At 30.6% G+C, this 21881-nt stretch overlaps 1 protein-coding gene across 1 annotated transcript; it reads right to left on the bottom strand.

The window, feature by feature from the left end:
- Positions 1–607: 607 nt before the first annotated feature.
- LOC124830780 (PHD finger transcription factor) lies at positions 608–6141 on the bottom strand. The gene is made up of 9 exons (XM_047304591.2): positions 5864–6141; positions 3287–5302; positions 3019–3136; positions 2809–2894; positions 2126–2370; positions 1616–1702; positions 1430–1529; positions 1090–1297; positions 608–991 (listed from the first exon to the last, which is right to left on the bottom strand). Exons 1-9 carry the CDS (start codon positions 5972–5974, stop codon positions 834–836), a joined length of 3129 nt encoding a protein of 1042 aa, XP_047160547.1. The 5' UTR covers positions 5975–6141; the 3' UTR covers positions 608–833.
- Positions 6142–21881: the final 15740 nt, after the last annotated feature.

The raw sequence follows: 21881 nt of genomic DNA, 5'->3' as shown, positions 1-21881 counted from the left end.
TCTTACTACTTAATCATAATGCACTGCGATAATTTTTTGTTGTTGTTTTGATAAATGCATATAACAAAAATAAACTCTTAAATTTATTAAAATTGTAAAATATCTTTCATAAAAGTGTTTTTTTTTAAGTATGTGTTTGGGGACTAGATAAAGTATATGATTCTACAACATATTCCTTGATATGCAAAAGATATTCTGGCATGTTGTAAGGGAAAAAAATCTAGAAAATTAAAACCTGCGTGAACTATATCTTTTCATATTAATTAGCTTTATACACTTTTTAATTTCTAATTAAAGCTTTTATTAACAATAATCTCCTTGCTTTAATACAAACTTGATGCGGTTATTCATAAAAAAAACGTTAGCAATGTTTTCTGTGCTTGTCTTACAAGTCACTATTATAGTAAAATTACAAAAAAGTAATATAAATGATTAAGTTGATTAGAAAATAATGGGACATCTTATATGATAAAAAGAGAAAACTTTGAATAGAAAAACCTATTTTATAACCATTGATGATTTTACCAAACATCAATTCAAGGATATAGCAGAAAGAAAAAACATCCATAGAAAGAAAAGAAATCTACTTATAAGAGCTTTTCCCATATCCGTGTAGATTTGACAAAGACAATATACTTAAGAAAAAGTACTTGTATTTTGACATCTTAACTTTACACTTAATCTTACAGTTCTAGTTTATGATAAGAAATGAAAAACAATATTCCGAAATTGAGTTTGTTTCTCTATTTTATTTAGTATCTTTTGCTTTCCCAGCTCAATACTCCACAATATCAACTAATCACTACATTCTAAAACTAGTTGTAAATATCAGATTATGAAGTTGGAAGAGTAAAAACACACTCCAGCACTTGTTCATCCATCCTACTTCTCTCTATCTCTTCAGCTTGGTCTACTTCTGATGCTGAACTGGACTTGTCAAACTCATTTCTATATCTAAGAGTAAAAACATCCTTTGCTTTTCGTTCTGTTTCTGCAACATCAAAGATCAGTGTTTTAGTTTAGCTACTGAGTAAAATGGTATAGATAAAACATGAAGAACCAACAAAAATCTGTTCAAGTTGTGCAAACCTCTTGTTACACCTGACTGGGGAGATGGAATCCTTGTCAGAAACTTCTGGCACAAGACAGTTTCCTGAAAATCTAGGAAAGCACAGTCCAAGAACTGTGACCTGTCAAAATTTGACATCTGTGCAAAGCCAAAAGATTTGGTCCAAGTTTCTAGCACAGAAGGAACAGCAGGCAAGACTAATCTCTCCACTCCCAGATGCATCAGGTTCTGATGAAAGAAAAATTCAACTGAGATAATTATCTTAAACTTCAGAAAATAACTGGAACAATGCAGTAGTGATAATAACTTTTGTAAGAGAAATAGGCAGAGTAGCATACATTTGCATGCATTTTATGTTACCTTCTCAAGCTCATTCATTAAAATGCGACACATTCCAAGTCGACGATATTGTATTCTGGTACCTACAAGTGGTACCTCAGCTACTTTCTGTCCAAACACCCTTAAAAATGAAATGGCATGTCAGATGACCATGAAATGAACAAGTATATAACGCTGCTTGATACTACTGCACAATCCTTCACTCACCTAATAGTTGCTACACTAATCAATTCTTCATTTTGCTCCAGAAGTACACTGTAGAAACCCTGGAAATTCAATCGATTGAGCTCAGACCTACAAATTTCCAAAATGCAGATATCAGGCACTGCCTCTGAGGAGATAACAAAAATCAGCAACATAGACTATGTACACTCAAGAAAAAATCCATACTAAATCCTTGCTTTAGTCTTAAAACACTAACTATTCACAATGGCATCCATGGCACAGTGACCAAGAACAGAAGCATTGTTTAATTCACATTGATAAGCAAATCTTGAAATTTTAGTTGAAAATTATGTATACTTAAATTAGCCACAGCTATTTACTCTTGAAAAAAGCTTCCAGCTAACATAGAAATGTGATGAATGGAATCTATGCCAAAGATTTACATATTCAACTCAGGATGCTAGAAGAAAGAACTGAGTATCACACAAACACAATATGCAAACAATTCTTTTAAACATAACGAACATGAATAAAACGATAAGAATGTCAGACCTAGAGTTGAATATAACATCATCAATGATATCTCTACCAGTGAAAGGGTTCTTTAGGGGATCAAAACACTCATGCATCACCGAAAGTGCAACACTGAGTTTGCTGTATTTCTCTGCCAATAAGTCATTCAGAGAACTGCCAGCAGCAGAACTCTCAGAGTTGTTAAACTTCTCCAATGTCCAAGTTAGATTGTTAGGACCCACAATAAGTGGCTTTCCTAATAGACTTTGTAGGCCTGCATATATCTGCAACAAATATACAAAAGTAAATGTTACTAGCAGTATATAATGAAGACACGGAGCCTTAACTTAAATGTGTTCTTCTTGCCATGTCTTAAGATACCCTGTCTTAACAACATATACCCATTGTTGACAGGTAATTAGCACACATGACCTGAATAAAGAACTCAACTCTTGGACAAGAAACCATTAGTTCCATAAAATCTCATGTTGAATAGTTAACTAGAATTACATGTGGGGAAGAACTGACAACAATTCAATTTTGTTTTTATATAAATAGGTTAATGCTTTCAGTGAATGTAAAACCACAATAAATAGAAAAGCAGAAAAGGAAAGAAAAGAAAGCCGAAAAGGAGATAAAGCAGATTAATTAATTCCATGCAGATTACGATTAAATTTATCCTAATTATAGAAGAAAAATAGGTGGATTTGATGTACGTGTACCTGTTCACACTCTTTTCCACAGAACCAATTTTCCATATATCTTCTTGACTCATCCTTTTCTCTATTTTTCAAGCATCCAACGTGATCTACAGAGTTGACAAAAGATGGCATAAACATTACACTATTGATCAACATTTGCTGTCATCCACAAGAACAAAACTTAAGAAAGGAATTTTGGAAATTTTGAACCAAATATCCAAATCAGCTTACATTTATGTTCACATTGAATGCAAGTAAGAAAAAGAACATTCTCAGACTCTTCTGTTTTGATTTGGCTGCAAATCGCACAACAACATGATGGGCAAAACCAGTCACCATGAGGGATATCCTACACATGTAGAGGAAAATCAGCCAAATGCAAGACCAGTTATTCATATATGAAAGTAATGAATTGCAGTAACCACAAATTGGAAAAAGGAAATAGTACACAGAGATAACAGTTAATTGGCATAATTGACAAGAAAAACAGTTAACATACATTCAAACCAAGACATGTCCTATGAAATGCGGATGGACATTGGTCGCATAATATAAGTTCACCACCATATTGACAGACAGAACAAATGTCGTCATTCTCTCCTCTCAACAGATCATTGCATGGTCTGTTCATATCTTCCCTTGTTCTATCATCGTGCATTTCTTTTATCATGCAATCTAAGAGTGACCTACCATCCTTCAAAAATATGCTGGCAGAAGGCCTGCAGTCACCACTTCCACCAGCGTGATTTACAAAGCCCCGAATACCATATATTTCCTGGCAACAGCTACACTTAATCCCATAATAAGTAATCCTCCCTTGAGCTGAATCAGTGTTACTGCCTCCTTCTACCCAGTAATAGACCTTACATCTTGACATCAGCACCCCCCTACCCATTAACCAAGACACAACATTTTGAGGTCGTTGGTGTGACAGACTTGGGGCAGACAGCACCCTTTTGCTTGATCTTAGACATTTTGTACGTGACCCTTTCATGTCGCACTTTGGCATGATGGCCTTTGAATTCCTGGTGTGTTTATGTTTTCTATTCTCAGTCGATACACTTGCTGGTGAAGCAGTATGCACTTCAGGCTCTTTTTGAAGAAAATGGGACAAGGTTTGCGATAGATCATCACTATCAACATGCCCAACACTTTCCTTTGGAGGACAAACATCTAGATCCTGGTCATTTGGGGGTTGGTCTGAAAGCAAAAGTGAAATATCAGAGTCATTTGCAGAACCCATCCTACTGTGGTCAATTTGGGGATGCACAGTGTTCACGTTGGACTCCAATTGAATGTGTGTCAAGACTTCAACAATTGAAGCGTAAAACTTCTCGTCCTGTGCATCAGGTGACTTGTACCTGTAGCATCCACGTCCAGGTTGTCTATCTCTCCACTCAATTTTCCATCCAAGATATGCTAGATGCTTCCGTACTTTAATCTTCAAAAGTTCCCTAATGGTCTTGCTACCACATCCAAGTAAATACTGGTTAACAACATCAGGACAGAATTCAACCTCGCTCAGTACCACAGGTTTCCAACTAATGGACACTGACCTTCTGCGTTTTCTCTTCTTTGAACAACAGGTAGCAGCCTGCTTTATTTCACCAGCACCAATCATGATCTCCTGAACAGGAGATATAGGTTCCTCCTGCAAAATAATTTTCTTCTCAGATGCCCCATCCATCAAAGGATCTCTATCGCATTCCTCTTGAAAGCAAATGATGTTACCACTTTTTTCCATAGGGCTATCTGAAACTCCAATGTCAGAACCAAATATATTAGTGTGTGCAGAATCACAATGAAAGTTGTCAGTAGGTTCAACTGAGTTCACTTCTGGTGTTTCTTTCAAGAACTCCTCCGGAAGGTTTAAAGCTGGGAAAACTTCTTCTAGTGTGAGAAGATAGTAGTCACCAACCACTTCCACTACAAGGGCTCTCCACAAGTCCTTATCATTACAAGTCCAATGTTTTACATTGTCAAAATCCTTTCTGGTCCTTATATCATACCATATTTGCTTCACTGAAACTGCAACCAAGGATTCCTTTTCACACTCCTGAACTACTTCAAGGAACACCCACTTCCCTCGTGGTTCCCAATTCTCAGTAGCTTCATCCCAATCCTGAGTTATCCGCAACTGATGAGTTCCTACCTTCATTTCATCACCCAAATCTGGGAAGAGCACGCTCCTCTCCCCCATTCCATTGCAGTGATCAAATATAACACCTTCCCACCAGCCTTCTTGATAATTTACATCAACACACAGACCAAAAGGAAGGTCCCTCTCCCCAAACTCAAACGGAGGAGGCAAAGGTCTGATGAATCCATGTTCATTGCTAAAATCAGAAGAACTATGACCATCCAAAACAGATGAAACACACACCACATCCACAAGGTATTTTGATTCATCATCATCTAGAATATTGTCATATTGGACATAACGCTTCTGCTTCTCGCAACGGACCACCGTCCCCGGGTGCCATGAACCCAGAAAACCCTCTTCCACGCTTTTTACCTGAAAATACAATCAAATCAGATTAAAAAGATAGATAGTTTAATTTCTTGAACTGCAAATTTCAGATGAAGGTAATCACCGCATTCACGTTTATAAAAGAGCAGTGATTAAAACACACAAGAGACAATGAGAAAAAAATACCAGGACGGTCACACGATGGTAATGAGAAAAAATACCGAGGACTTCCCTATAACATTGAGTCCACGTGATGTTACCATGAAATGTGACTCGTTTCAATTTTCATCATTTGCATGAACGGCACATGAGAATTCAAAGCAAACCGTAAACGAGGGTTCAACCAAGAAACCAACAATTTGGAGAGTGTAAAATTATGTAAACGTATGAAAACCGAAAATCGACAACAGAACATCAAAGGATCATAAAGATAAACAAAAACATAAAAGCAAAACAAAACCCATGAAAACGCAAACACCTTATAACTGATATACCAAGAACAAAAGAACCGAGCAACTCATCATCAAAGGAAGACCCAGAAAATTCATAAACTATACAGATTGTCTTTACAAAAAAACAGAAGAGAAGATTCAGACGTAGCATTACCTCGACTCTGTCATTGACAAGAAGCTTTTTTTTCCTGAACCCTCTTTTACGTTTGGTGCCCTCATAACACTTCTCACCATCGACATCCATTGGAGAATGACTCTGAGACATTGTGACAGAAAACTGAGAATGCCTCACACACCCTTTTTCAAGAAGCCTCGGAGAACAAGTCAAACGAAAAGACAACAACACTCTAAGTTAAACCAACAACCCCAATTCTCGTTCCCTCACCGTCCTCCATGCTTTTTTATGGAAAAAGTGAAACAATCACTTCAGTTCTTGTTTTGTTACCACTGTTGTGTTATGGTGTGTGTTATTCTGTGTGAAGTGTGATCGGTTTTCCACCATATAGAACTGCAACAGAAAACGAGAATCTGCTGTTTCGTGCTCACACTGTATCTTCCATTCTCATTGGTCTACTGGCATTAATGGATGACGTGGTTCACGGACACATTTAGAGAACCGTGATTCCGTCCTCACGGTATTCCTCACCCTCTTAACTGGTATTCTATTGAAGTGGAAGGAGTTAGAAAGTTCACAGTCTAGTGTGGGAGGGTGCACGGTGTGGGCGCTAGCTATCTAAGAATGGACCCTACTACAATTTATATGTACTTGAGGCTAAAGAAAAGTATTTTTGATACATTAATCTAATTCACTGTATTTTATTGTTATTATAATAAAATAAAATAAAATATTGTCAATTAATACCATATACTGATTTATATAATAAAATTAAATGAGTTGAACAGCATTCAATTGAATGAAAATAAAAAGTTAAAGGAGGTTTGAGTTGATTAAAATATTGCCTATTGCTGGATTATTTATGCATATTTGTCTTGATATTATTAAGAGAGAAAAAATAATAAATAAAAGATTAAGTATTTTCTTTGTCTATATATTTTGTTTAGTGTACATACAGTTATAAATGTCATTTATTTACTAGTGGGTGCTTAATTTTTTATACTTTACATAATTAAGAATTTCTTCAAGGTTTTTACTATTATATGACTAATTAGCTAAATAAAGATAATTGAAATTATGAACTAGTGCATTAAGTATAGAAAAAACCAATTTAAGTATATAAGAACAAATTCATCTTTTATCTTTTTCAGAATCTTAATTAGGATATGTCTCACTTTAAAGATAACTTATAAAATACTAATTTTGTAAAAGCCAATTACAAAGGTCAACAATTTTTAACTAGAATATTTTATATCAATCTTCATGAGGTATTTTAAATGATTAACTTAAAAATTATATTGACTTTGAATATTTTATACTAACAGATAATTTATAGTTAAAGAACTTTACTCTCAAGATTAATCTCAATCCTAATTAGAGAATAAAATAGGATTATGGTAGTTTTTCTATACTCGTTTCACAAAATGTACATGAATTGATATTCCATAACATATTTGGTTTTTACTAAATAGATCAATTAAAAAATAAAATATATCACATTTATAAACACATCTATATTATTATGAAAATAAATTAAAACTGTATAGAAGACACTTACTTAAAACATAAGAATAAATGATAAAATTTCAGTTTTTCTAAATTTGTCGAGTGAAACTGTATTTCAGTTAGTGATTTAAAAAAATATATTAACTTCTTTGTGGAGAAATCTATCGTGAGCAAAATCCATTAGATCATTTTTACTTTTTCATTTGTCTTTCATTAATTAAGTGAATTTAGATATGGTCGTATGTAAAAATTTATAAAATTATATTTTGAGAAAATAGTTTAAAAATAATGAAATTAAATTATTTTAATATTAAAAGATTTTAATATAAATAGTTTTGTTACGAATGAGTTTAATAATTTTAAAACAACCTATTTTTTTATAAATTACTTTTTTAGAATTCTCTTATTTTTCTCTAAAAAATTTTTCTCTCCATTTGAATAAGTTGAGTTTCGGCCTTTTCCTTGGTCTTTCTGTTATCGGTTGAATGTAAACATTCTTCCAATTGTATGTGTCTTTGTCATCAAAGAGTTTATACTGATTAATGATCATAATGGTATGTCCTAATTATTCTTGTGATTATGTGTAGATAAAGCATTTTATGTCAAATCCAGAAAAAATAGGTGTCTTAGAAATAAGGTAGTCTTGTGACTTTGGTATTTTTGTTGGAAAATTAATGTTATTGAATGTACACCTTGTTAGAACATAATTGTTATGTTATTTTATTTATATTTTAGCTTATGAGCAAAAAGAGTCTTTTATCTTTTATTAATTAGGTGTAAGATATTAAAATAAGGGGTGTAAGACATTATATAAATCTTTTAGAAGATTTAGTAGTTGTTATTTTAAAAAGTAGTAGAAAGAAAATATGAGATATAATTTTGGTAAGTTTAGAGATTAAAAGAGATATTATTATTAGAAAATAATATTATTAAATATATTCTAAATGATATTCTTGAATATTGTTATATAGTTAATTAAAGGATATATTGAGATATTATTATATATAAATTAGATATTATGGTTAGATAATAATAATATATATTATTTATAGACTTATCATAATTAATTAGAATAAAAATATTAAGATAGAATATATTATATAGGACTTATCAGAATTAATTAAATTAAAGATAAATTTATTTTATCTTATCTATATCTTTTATCTTAGTAAATTTTTATTACTCTTTATGGACCTTTATTATAAATAGAGTATCCTATGTGTATATTTCATACAAGAAAAATTAATCCCACACAAAATTGTCACTATATTAGACACCTCCTATTTATATAGAAACTCTGGCCATTAGGAAAATAAAAAGAGAGAGAAACGTTCTTGGAAAGAAGAAAAGGAATAGTTGTAAAAAAACGTTAGTGCAAAGGGAGATTTGTTGTGATCCTTGAGGTGTAGATAAACCCTTAGTATTGACCAAGGTAAGGGGAGCTTACATTCATGATTGGTTACATCATTGATTTCTTGATTCTTGATTCTTGATTTTTTTTTTCTTGCCTTGTTTGTATGTGTACATGATTAATTGAGTAAAATTGGTATTTGTTTTGGTATTATTTTGAATGCATTAATTAATTTATGATGATGTTTTAAGGGGAGTTGACCTTGCTTATTTTGGTTGGTTGTGATTCGATGAATAATGGGAACGGGTATAAGTTTGTAAGGGGAAGTAACCATGTTTGTTGTTACGAGAAAAGAAAGGATGAAAATTGTGTATATATTATTCTGTTTTGTAGCCAAGAGGAAGAGACATGTATACTTCTTCATCTAGATCCCCATGTAAAAAAGCATTATTTATATCTAGTTGATGTAAATACCAATGTTTGGAGGCTGCTAAAGCCAGGACCAATCTCACTGTTGTGATTTTGACAACAGGTGAAAAAGTCTCAAAGTAATCTAAGCCTTCTTGTTGTGTGTAGCCTTTGGCTACTAACCTTGCCTTGTATCGTTCAATACTCCCATCAACATGCTTCTTTATTTTGTATACTCACTTACATTCGATAGGTTGCTTTCCATAAGGTAGATCAGTCAAAGCCCAAGTTTTGGAATTTTCTAAAGTTGCAATTTCTTGATCCATGGCATTTCTCCAACAATCATGTTTGATGGCTTGGTTATAGGTTTTAGGTTTACTAACTTGGGAAAGATTAAGGACATATGACTTATGAAGAGATGATAATGCATCATAAGAGAGATATGATATAAGGTACCTGTGGATGACTGAGTGGCAGAAGAAGTAGATAACATGTTGCAATGATAGTCCTGCAGATAAGATGGTTTATGTTTTGGCCTGGTTGATTTCCTTTGTGGAGTAGCAGTGACAGGTTCAACATAAACAGGTTGAGAAGAAAAAATAACAGGGTCTAGAACAATAGAAGGAGGAGATGTAGGTGGTAAAGAGGGTTGATCAGTAACTTCTGAGAAAATAGGTGATGGAGAGGAAATGATTTTGGTGACAAAATCCAAGGAATTTTGTGTATCAATAGGGGAGTGCTTGTCACTAGTAACAAAAGGAAATATGTTTTCATAAAATACCATATTTCTTGATAGAAAAATTTTCCTAGAGTTTAAATCTAACAAAAGGCAGCATTTCACTCCTTTTTTAAAACCAAGTAAAATACATTTTCTTGCACGAGGTTGAAATTTTGTTCTATGACCTTGAAGAGTTGAAACATAGCAAAGTGAGCCAAAAACTCGCAAGTAAGTAATGTCAGGTTTAACATTGTGTAACCGCTGAGATGGAGAAAAATATGCCAAAACTTTGGAAGGTAAAATATTAATGTGTTGCACAGCATAACGAACAGCAAAAGACCAGAAAGTTATGGGCAAATGGGATTGAAACATTAAAGATCTAGCAACATTGAGAATGTGTTGATGTTTTCGCTCAACAACTCCATTTTGTTGAGGTGTTTCAACACAAGACAATTGATGTTGTATCCCTTTTTGTCTATAAAAATTTGTCATTGCAAACTCATTACCATTATTTGATCTAACAACTTTTACATCAATGCCAAATTGTGTTTTGATATAAGAAACAAAGCCAATAAGTTGTGATCTTGTATCTGACTTACTTGCCATCAATTTAATCCATGTGTGTCTAGACATATCATCCACTATAGTTAAGAAATATTTGAAACCATCAACAGAAGAAGTAGAATAGGGCCCCCAAATATCAACATGAATTAAATCAAAAGGAGCTTTTGAAACAATAATACTTAATTGAAAAGGCAATTTCCTTTGCTTAGAATAGTGACAAGTATCACAATGAGTGTGTTTTGTATCAGGTAAAGTGGCATACATGGTGCATAATTTGATATAACAAGAAGAAGAAGGATGCCCTAGTCTAGAGTGCCAAATATCTATAGAGTTAGGTCTTATTGTAGAACAAGCAATGAAATTCTCAAGAGTAATAGAAGTTGTTGAACCAAAGGGTGTGGATGCAAGAACTATCATGATATACAATTCATCTCTTTCTTCAGCTTTCCCAATCATCTGCAGGGTTGGCTTGTCCTGTATTTCACATGAAAATTCAGAAATGGTAATTTTACAAGATAGAGACTTAGTTAACTTTGTGACCGAAATAATATTGACTGAAAAATTAGGAACAAACAAGACATTATTATGTAAAGTAAGGTGTGGGCTAAGAGAAATTGTGCCAGAATAATGAGCAAATGATGAGTTCTTGTTGGGTAGTGATACTGTAATTGGTGAGATTCTATGATAAGAAATAAAATGAGACAAAGAACTGGATATATGACCAGTAGCACCTGTGTCTAGAATTCATTGGGAATATATATTACCTTGATCCTGAGAAGAAGTGGAACATTATGAGAACTCACTAGATCGGTAGAATATGTGACTATGGGATTAGATTGAGGAAGACGTGTCAATAGACCATGAATTTGCTCTTGAGAAAGTCCCAGAGTTGAGGAATGTGGTTGCGCCTAAGAATTAGTAGAAGAAGGAACAACTGTAGAAGCCATTGAATTTCACAACCTCAAATTGGACAAAAAATTTCACAACCTGAATCTCCAGAAATTTCTCTAGATTCCTCAAAAATCAATCCAGGGCTACGAGTGATTAAAGCACCCAATTGTTTCTCATTGAAAACCCTAGAAAGCAAAGTCAAAACATAAAACATAATGATGCGAGAGTAACAGAGGGAGTAGCCATAGAAGGAGAAGAAATTTTAAGAAGGCCAAGAACAAAAGGTAGAAGATGAAGATCTTGGCAGTAATAGAGTTAGTTGCGGAAGAACGTGAGCAAGAATTAATTTTCCTTTGATACCATGTTACGAGAAAACAAAGGATGAAAATTGTGTATATATTATTCTGTTTTGTAGCCAAGAGGAAGAGACATGTATACTTCTTCATCTAGATCCCCATGTAAAAAAGCATTATTTACGTCTAGTTGATGTAAATACCAATGTTTGGAGGCTGCTAAAGCCAGAACCAATCTTACTTTGTGAGTTTGACAACAGGTGAAAAAGTCTCAAAGTAATTTAAGCCTTCTTGTTGTGTGTAGCCTTTGGCTACTAACCTTACCTTGTATCGTTCAATACTTCCATCAGCATGCCTCTTTATTTTGTATACCCACTTACATCCGATAGGTTGCTTTCCATAAGGTAGATCAGTCAAAGCCCAAGTTTTGGAATTTTCTAAAGCTCCAATTTATTGATCCATGGCATTTCTCCAAGAATCATGTTTGATGGCTTGATTATAGGTTTTAGGTTCACTAACTTGGGAAAGATTAAGGACATATGACTTATGAAGAGATGATAATGCATCGTAAGAGAGATATGAAGAGATAGGATATAAGGTACCTGTGGATGACTAAGTGGCAGAAGAAGTAGATAACATGTTGCGTGATTGTGTGAGTAAGAAACTATGTTATTTCCTTGTATTGTGGTAGGTCATGTGTGAGCTTTACGTACTGCGCTACGTTAAGAATGTTGGGTCTCGTGTAGAGACAGAGATTCGAGTATCACTCTTCCTCTTGTGCGAGGACTCAAGAAGGTTGAATGTCTCGCCCAAAAAGCTTTGGCTCGTGCTGAGTATAGTACACTAATGTGAGTAGTATCGATGTTTTACTCCTTAGTCCTTGAGAAGTTGGAGAGATAGGTCTGAAGTTGCAATGGAAGACGACTTGAATCGTCTTGTTAGTGATAACAGGTTATGACCGCCCTATTAGTAAGAATAGGTTATGACGACATAGTAGAAGGAAACAACATTGGTTCATGAATGATTTGGTTGTGATGGAATATGTTTTTTATGGTGATCTTACTCTGTGTTTAATATGAATATGTTATGTTGTATGTTATGATATTTTTATTAGCTCACCCTTGCATGTTGTGGTTGTGGTTTCCACCTGCGATGATCGTTTTTATACGGGAGCATATGATCATGCAATTAGTTCAGATGTTGTATAGCGCGACGAGTGGATTGAGAGAATTGGAGAATTTATGGTTGTTTGAATAAACTATTTTATATGTAATTTTATTTTATAATTAAATTGGAACTTTTGTTATTTTTTTTTGAAATTGTCAAGACTTATTGAATTTGGATTTCCGTAATAGTGTTATGATTTTAAAATTTTAAATTTTCACTCGTAATCGTGACATTCAAAAATTAAGGTGTTACATCTTGCAAGTTGGGAGGAGTTTCATTGGTTAAGGTCTTATGAGCTGTATGGTCAGGTAAGGGAAGTTAGTCTTCATGAATGCATGTTGATGGTTGATTTTATGTTGAAAATGAACTTTAGTTGTTTTTTTATGAATTTGATTTGTGTGAGTATGGTTAATTTAGTTTGCATGGTTTGAATGATTTGTTCATTATTTTTATGCTTGTTTATACTTGGGTTTTTCTGACTAAAATTTTTAGAATCTGAGCAATTGAGAAAATTGGTATGAGTTTTCATGTTTAAAACCATTTTGAATTAATTCATTGAGAAAAGAGTACCAATTTGAGCAATTGATCAAGTTAAAGCTCACTTAAAATCACAAAATGCATCTACTGTTAAATTGATATGACATTGAGTGATATCATAGTGGCACTAAGCCTTGTGCTACAGGTTTAGGAATATTTTAGTTATAGGGTGTTGAGCGACAAAGTGTACCACTGAATGCCATCTTTGTACTACAATTCTTGATCATTTTAGCTCCAAGATGCTGAGTGACAAAAAATGCGTTGAGCGCAAACTTTTTTAGAAGAATGGCACTGAGCGTCAATATTGTCACTAAGCGCCACTCTTTGTGAATGGTTTAGCGTTAAACATCACATCTTAGTGCCAATTTTTTTGAATGAATTTATTTCCTTCTTTGGATATTTGAGATAGGTATTGATGGAATTGAGGTATGTTTATAATGTTATTTATTATTAATTGAGGCGATGATATGACTGTGGGTATGTATGATGATATTGTTGAAGGAATTTCAAGGAGAAATTCTTTGTGGTGATGATCTTTAATGCATGCATTGATATATGGGATTCAATATGGGATATCCCGATGCTTTAATAACCATTTAGGCTCAAATAGAGTAGAATATTTTATGTCGTGAAGAACAATAGGAGGTCCTAGTTTATAGACTGTGTTTGGTCTTAGCCATGAAAAAGATTAACCTTGTGTGTGGTCAAGTAATAACCCTTTGAGGCTATGGTTTTATAGAACCTAGAAACCACCACAAGCGTACATAGTGCTGTCAAAATGGGTTGTAACCTGCGAGCCAACCTGGTTCACCACGGGTTTGAGCCGGGTTAGGTTTGAAAAAAATGTAATTTTTTTATGCGGGCTAGTTTTCAACTTGGCTCACTTAGAACCCGGCTCACCGGGTTGAACCCGTGGTGAGCCGGGTTGGCTCACCAACCCACCTAATTTAATTTAATTATTTATTATTTTGTGTTTCAATATTCTTAGTTAATATTTTTTTATTATATTGTAGATAGTGATAAAAAAAGAAGATGTTTCAAAAGAGAAAAATATTATAAATTTATCTATTTAAGACTCTAATATTATAAATGGACAAGTGAGACAAAAATTAACAATATTAAAAACTTATTTGTTCGCCTTTTGTACATGTTTTTGGATTACGCTTGATTTGTAGGATATTTTTTTTGTTTTTAAATTGTCTTTGGAGTTTAACATCGTTTTAGGGTGACATTTATTTAAATTTGAATTAAAAATATTAATTTTTTATTTAAAAAAAACATAAAATTAAATGAGCCAATGAGTCAATCCGTTTAACCAACTAACCCGTGGTGGGTCGAGCCGGGCCGGGTCGAGCCGGATTACCTATTTTGACAACTCTAGGCGTACACCTCTAGTGAGTTCCAATGTCAATGGCATGTATCCGGATAATTGAGTCTAGTGTCAACTGTTTATGTGTATCTATATGATTTATTATATTTAATTCATGATTAGCTTATATTTAATATGACTTAACTATCTTAAGATAATCTTTTTGCACACTAACTTATCTTTGTTTTGTGTTTTGTTTGTCTCTTTTAAGATATTTGCTTTATGGTGTGAGCATACGAGGAGTTAAGTGATATATGCCTCTTGTAGAAGGCAGCAATGATGAAAAATATTCTTTCTTAGGTTTTAATAGTTTTCTTGTTTAAGAGTTTTTAAAAACTTTAAATAATCCTTAATTTTTTTTTGCATATATTTATTATTATGATTATTTATATTTTGAGATAATTATATTAATATTATATATATATATATATATATATATATATATATATATATATATAGATAATAGAGAGAGAGGTTTGCTAATTTAGGTAATTTCTTAAAGTGTATCAAATTTTAGTTGACAAAAAAATTCCTATTCATAAAAAAACATATTTTAAACACAGGCTATTTTAATAATTTTTGTTTTTAATTTAAAATAAAATCAGAAATTATTCAAATACCCTTAACCTTAAAACTTAGAAATGTATAATATGAGATATTTTTGTCAACTAAAATTTGATACACTTTAAGATATTACAATAAAATATATATATATATATATATTGGAAACAATCTGTTTCTTTTATAAATGTGATGATGTTTTATTTTATCAATGATAAGCTTTTAAAATGGATCTTACATATTACGCAAAAATAAAAATAAAAACAATAAAATTAAAAAATTCAACCAAATCAAAAATCTCTCGTAATATTATGTATAATATATACTATTCATTTTCCCCTAAAATCAAATTCTTGATTCAATAACATCGCAGGTTCAATTGTTATATATCATTTTACATTTTTTTTTCTAAACTTGTTTTAACATAAATGCTTTCCAAATTCTTACATTTGATCCTCTTAACCATAGTAATCAAATTACAAAGTATCTAACAAATAGATTAAATTAAATTTACCGATCCGAAGAAAAAAAAATTTAAATTCCTAGATCAATCGTATTATCAATCAAATTTTGAAGTTAAAAATTATAATTTCTCATAACATAAAATTCACATACAAAATTATCTGCACAAATTTAGATAATTTCCTAAATTTAAACGGTAATTTAAATTAAGATCCACATTAGCTTCCCCCATCAAACCCTAGATACAAGCAAGGAAATACATATTTCTCAATCCATTGCCAACAAGAAAGAGGAGAGAACTTGGGATCCAAGAAAGAAAACAAAAAAGAACTTACCCCAAATGAAGTTCTCACAAGTTGATCATGATTTTTTTTTCTAGATTTTGTTTGAAAACCGAAAGAAAGAAAAGGAAGAAAAATTCTTCAAATGCTTAGAGACGACAAATTAGAGAAAATAAAAATTAAAAGATATAATAAATTAAGAGATATGAATAAGAAAATTATTTATTGTTCTACTTATATTATTAAAATAAAATTTTAAAATAAATATAATTCTTAATTTAACATTTACGTTTTCTCGCTTAATACCCATATAAACAATTCCTTATCATATATTAAAATTGGGTTATTTTAAGGAATTTCGACTTTATATAGTGATATAAAGTTTTTGAATGTTTTACAACTAAAGTATTATTTAATATTTACCAAAAAGGAAATAGTTAAAAGAATTTAACAAATTGCAATATTCAGTAATTTTCAATAAAATGTTCACTAATATGTATTAAGGATTGTAATCATGGTTTTATTGCGTATAGTAAGATTATTAATTTCGTAATTATTATTTTAAAATTCATATTTAAAATGATTTATACCGTATAAAAATCTTATTATTGATGATGAATTAAAATTAAATTGTTTTTAAAGCAACAAATAAGGAAAATATTTGAAGACGGTTTATAATGGGATAGTAATATAAATTCTTTCAATATAGTCCAATTAAAATATTTAATATTTACTAAAAAGGAAATAAAAAATTTGACAAGTTCAAAACATACTTCTGGTAGTGATTCTTGAAACACTCCAAATGGATTATGAAACTACTAATTAGTGTATTATATAGTTAGTATTATAAGTAAATAACTATGTAAATATATTATGTATTTACATTCTTTTACAAAACTTTTAGTAAAATTTTAAGAATATATAAAATTTTAATAAATAGAAAGATCTATATAAGACAGAAATATATACGTAAGACTCATGAAAAATATTTACCTTAATAATAACAATTTTATTACTAGATTTCTTTGTGAATGGAAAATATAATAAGTTTATGTAAAAAATAAAATGTGGAAAGCTAAATAAGAAATTTTGGTATCTTAATTGGTTGAAAATTATGCTGATTTCAAGAACATGGGTTCAAACTCTCTTCTACCTTTTTGTTAAAAAAAAATTAAAAATATTGATAGTGGATAAAGCATATTATTGAAGGATCCAATATGTCAAGTGGTGATTAAAATATTAATATAATAAAATAATATTAAAATAATAAAAAATATTAAAAAATTGGTGAATAGTAAAAGTTTTGGACTATAAATAGCCATGAGAGGGGAGACTATTCTGCACAAAAAGAGGAAGAATCAAGTGAGAAAGCTTGAGAAATATAGAAGAAAGAGTTAGGAAGAAATTTTTAATTGCAAGAAGAGTAGAAGTTCTGGAGGGTTTTCAGGGAAACAAATTCTGAGCAAGAGATTAAGTTTGGAATAGAGGTAGGGGAGCTAACCTTTCTAAGCTTTTATATTATGATTTAGTATTGTTTTATTACTATTCATGTCTTGAAATTATGTGTGAATACTGTTAATGAAAAACATAGGTGCTTGATATATATCTATTTATAGTGAATTTCTGTGCTAATATTATATGCTGTTATTTTGAATCTGTAAATAAGAAATTTGTTAAAACTAGTTGAGGAACACTTTGGCTAAGGAAAGACTTGGTACTCAAGTTGTCCATTGTGACGCACCTCTCTTTCCTGGAAGTCTACTCGACGAGTTTTTAACTTAAATCTTGTTGAACAGAATATGTACTGTTAAATTATTGTGCAATATATCTTGTTGGAATGAAAATTTCTGATGAATTCATGTTATTGTGGTAGATATGGAATTATGAATTATAATTGTGATGGTAGGATAGAGGAATCTTAAAAACCAGAGTTGGTACATCCCTGATCATAGAGCAACCCTGGTCAAATCCAGTAAGTTGGTGAGTTTGATTCGTCAAACATTTGATTCTTCTCCGGTGACCATTTATGGTGATATTTTAGTATTGTTAATTTATTGTGATATATTCATTTTGTATGATTTTTGCAATGATTGGATTTTATTATATTGAAATTGAATTTATGCATATGAACATGATATGAGTATTATGGGGAGATTTTGTAAGCGTATAATGTGAGATGAGGAATATGAGTATGGTATGAGTCTCGCGGAGAGATTCAGTAATGATGTGGTATTATGTTGATGTTCAGGGTCCTGTAGTTGGAGGTTATCCTGATACTCTAATAATCATCCAGTCTCAAGTAGAGAAGGATGAATTATGTGGTGAGAGGGGCAGGAGGTCCTGGTCTATGTGCCGGTTTTGGACATAGTGTTGAGGACTAACCTTGTGTATTTTGGAAGTGTATTTATGGAAGTAGAAGGCATCACAAGTGCATAACCTCTCGTGACCGCTCATCAACATATCATCTGAATGAGTGTCTATTGGGTATTGTGGAATGAGTGTCTATTGGGTATTGTGGAATGGGTGTCTATTGAGTATTGTGGAACGAGTGTCTATTAAGTATTGTGGGATGAGTGTCTATTAGTAATTGTGGTATTGTGGGATGAGTATCTATGATGCGATTGTTGTATGATGGTATGAGTATTTATGATGCGATTGTTGTATGATGGTATGAGGGTGTCTGACATAATTATTATATGAGGTTTGTTGAGTATATCAAAGTAATGGATGAGTATCTATCATGCGATTGTTGTATGATGGAATGAGGGTGTCTGACATAATTATTATATGAGGTTTGTTGAGTGTATCAAAGTAATGGATGCGTATCTATGATGCGATTGTTGTATGATGGTATGAGGGTGTCTAACATAATTATTATATGAGGTTTGTTGAGTGTATCAAAGTAATTATGCGTGTTTTATAAATGATTGGTTGCATGTTAGCTCACTCTACTTGTTTGTGTTTGTGTATGTGCGATGATCGTATAATTCGTTATACGGGAGCAGATGGAGGAATGTCGTATGATCCAGTGCCAATAAAGAAAGAGATAGAAGAATAAATTAGAAGAATTCGAGTTATATTTATGAGTTTATAGTTGAAATCTTAGTTTAAAACATATATATATATATATATATATATATATATATATATATATATATATATATATATATTAACTATAAATTATCTAAGTGTGAGATTACGGGATGTTACAATATATACAATAATTATTCATTAACATATCATCAACAATCTCATTATTTTATATTATTTATTCCTGTATCATTATTATCTGTTCACCGTATAATATATTTGTTTAAGTAAAATATTGTAGAAATGTCATAAAGAATAAGTTTATTCTACTATGAGAGACTTTGTGAATGTGATAAATACTAGAAACTATATAAAAAACATTCATTTTATTATTTTCGTGAGTTTAGAAAACAAACACTCTCAGCTTCAAGACTCCAAACCAAGAACATGGCAAAAATTATCTAAACTTGCAAAAGAAGACACAAATAACCTTTATATATCTAGAAATCTAATGGTATGTTCACTTAGAGGAATGGAGAGGAATTTACTGTTTGGATGAATCAGTGCAGATGGAAAGAAGGGATTATTTGTGTTTACATGCACAGATTAGCGAGGAAGGAAAAGAGGGAAATTGGAAGATACTCTTTATTTTTAATCATCGTATATATGCGATGATTTGTAAGGAATTAAAGCAAATTTTCATTTTTGTCCTTACTGTATTTTATATTTTTCATATTTTTTCTCTTATTATTATAATAATAATAATAATTAATAATAATAACAATTATTATTTTACTAATTTATAATCTTTTAACATTTTAAAATTTACTTTAATAATTAATTTTAATTTTATTCTTTATAAACATTTCTACAATTAAATATAACTTTAATAATTATAATTTTATATTACTTTAATAACTAGGAGCATTTTGGTAATCTTTAATTTATATCAATTAAACAAATTTTTTAAAACTATCACATCAATCAAATCCTACACTAATTATCACAAATTTTACTTCTAAATCCACTCTCAATTATCTCCAAATCCACTCAAATAAACACAAAAAAAATTACTCTCAAATCCCCTCAAATCCACTCAATCACTCTCTTCCAAATCATCTCCCCCAATCATCCTAAGTGAACACACCCTAAGGTTTAACCTCAATTGCTTGAAAGACCCTCAAACAAAGAAACATTCAACTTATAATGTATTAACCAAAAGTATTATCTTTAAATATTTTTTTAATATATTCAATAGTTTTATAGTACTTATAAATTAAAGTAAAAGAATAATTTAAATATATATTTTTCTTTATTATTTTAAACTAAGTTTTATTCATTCTAGTATATTTATGAGATTTACATTATTTAAAATTGAGGGTAAAAATAATTTAAATACATTTGTTAAATTTTTAGAATATTTAAACAAAAAAATAAAACAATATCTTATATCTAATTATTAGCCTTAATAATATTATAATAATAATATTTCATAAGATTTAAAATGAGTTATCAACATAATAGTTTATTATTGTTTTTTCGTATTATGTTAATAAGTAATTTATAGATAGTATTGCTAATGAATAAAAATATTTTATATTTTTTAGTTCATTTAAATAGAATTATTTTTAATGTAGTTTTTTCATTCCACCATTTTCATAATATATGGCATTTTGTCCTTGGCGGCATGAAGACACTCTTGAAAGCTTCGTTCCAATCTTTTGGGGTTCGCTTAGCTCTCCGATGAAAACGGAGCGATTGAAAAGACAAGAGTGTATTGTCTATGGGAGGGTGCACCGTGTGGGTGCTGCCGCACTAGGAGCGGAATACACGTGTCCTCAGTAGTCATCTCCCCGATGCAGTATATTACTACATAATATTTTTCTTATGATAATTTATTTTTTAATTTTTTTTACTAATTCGAAGGTTATTATTGTTTTAACAAATGAATTAATAGTAATGATATTACTACTAATATAGTTTTTCAGTCAAATTCAGAGTAATGATATTACTATAATAATATATGATATTTTTGGTTTGTAATATTCCAACGAATTAAATTTAACAAATAATATATTATTCACTTTTTTATATTAAATATTTTTATTATAATGTTATCATATTTGATTTAGAGATAGTTTATTTAGGAGTTAAATATATTTTTAGTTTCTTAAATTTTAGGATATGTTCACTTGAAAAAGATGATTTGGAGGAAAGAGAGTAAATAAATTTGAATATATTTGAGAGTAAATTGTTAATTGTTTTTTTGAAAAGATTTAGAAGTAAATGAGAGTGAATTTTGAAATAAAATTGATGAAAGCTTATGCAAAATTTAACTATTGTGATAGATTAAAAAAATAATTTATTGGATAAAAATGAAAATTATTAAATTGTCATTGATGATAATAGTAATATAATATTATATTTATGAATAACAAATTATTATTATTTCTATTATTATTATTATTTAATCATATCATTATTTTTATTATATATATATATATATATATATATATATATGTGTGTGTGTGTGTGTGTGTGTGTGTATTATAAAATTTAAATTTATTGTTTCACATGACAAATCTCTAATTCACCTTGTATACTGAAATAACAAAAACTAGAATATTTTCATAAAAATACGAGGAAATTTACGTAAAAGTACTGAATATAAACATTAAGATAACTATTGTTAACATCAACAATTTTATTTTTATTATTATTATTATTATTATTATTATTATTATTATATATATATATATATATATATATATATATATATATATATATATATAAGGGAAATTTGTAAGTGGATATTCTTCATGTAGATATTGTATCCTCTCTAATTTCCAGGTACAAAATTATGGTTAATGAAAGTTTTAACGACCATCTATAAATCATATTTAATTTACAGAAAATTTC

This window comes from Vigna umbellata, chromosome 1, assembly GCF_029865625.1.
Source record: "Vigna umbellata cultivar VRB3 chromosome 1, Vumbellata_1.0, whole genome shotgun sequence".
In the NCBI taxonomy this organism is placed as follows: domain Eukaryota; kingdom Viridiplantae; phylum Streptophyta; class Magnoliopsida; order Fabales; family Fabaceae; genus Vigna; species Vigna umbellata.
Note: the sequence above shows the minus strand (reverse complement) of the source record. Positions and strands in the feature narration are given on the sequence as shown.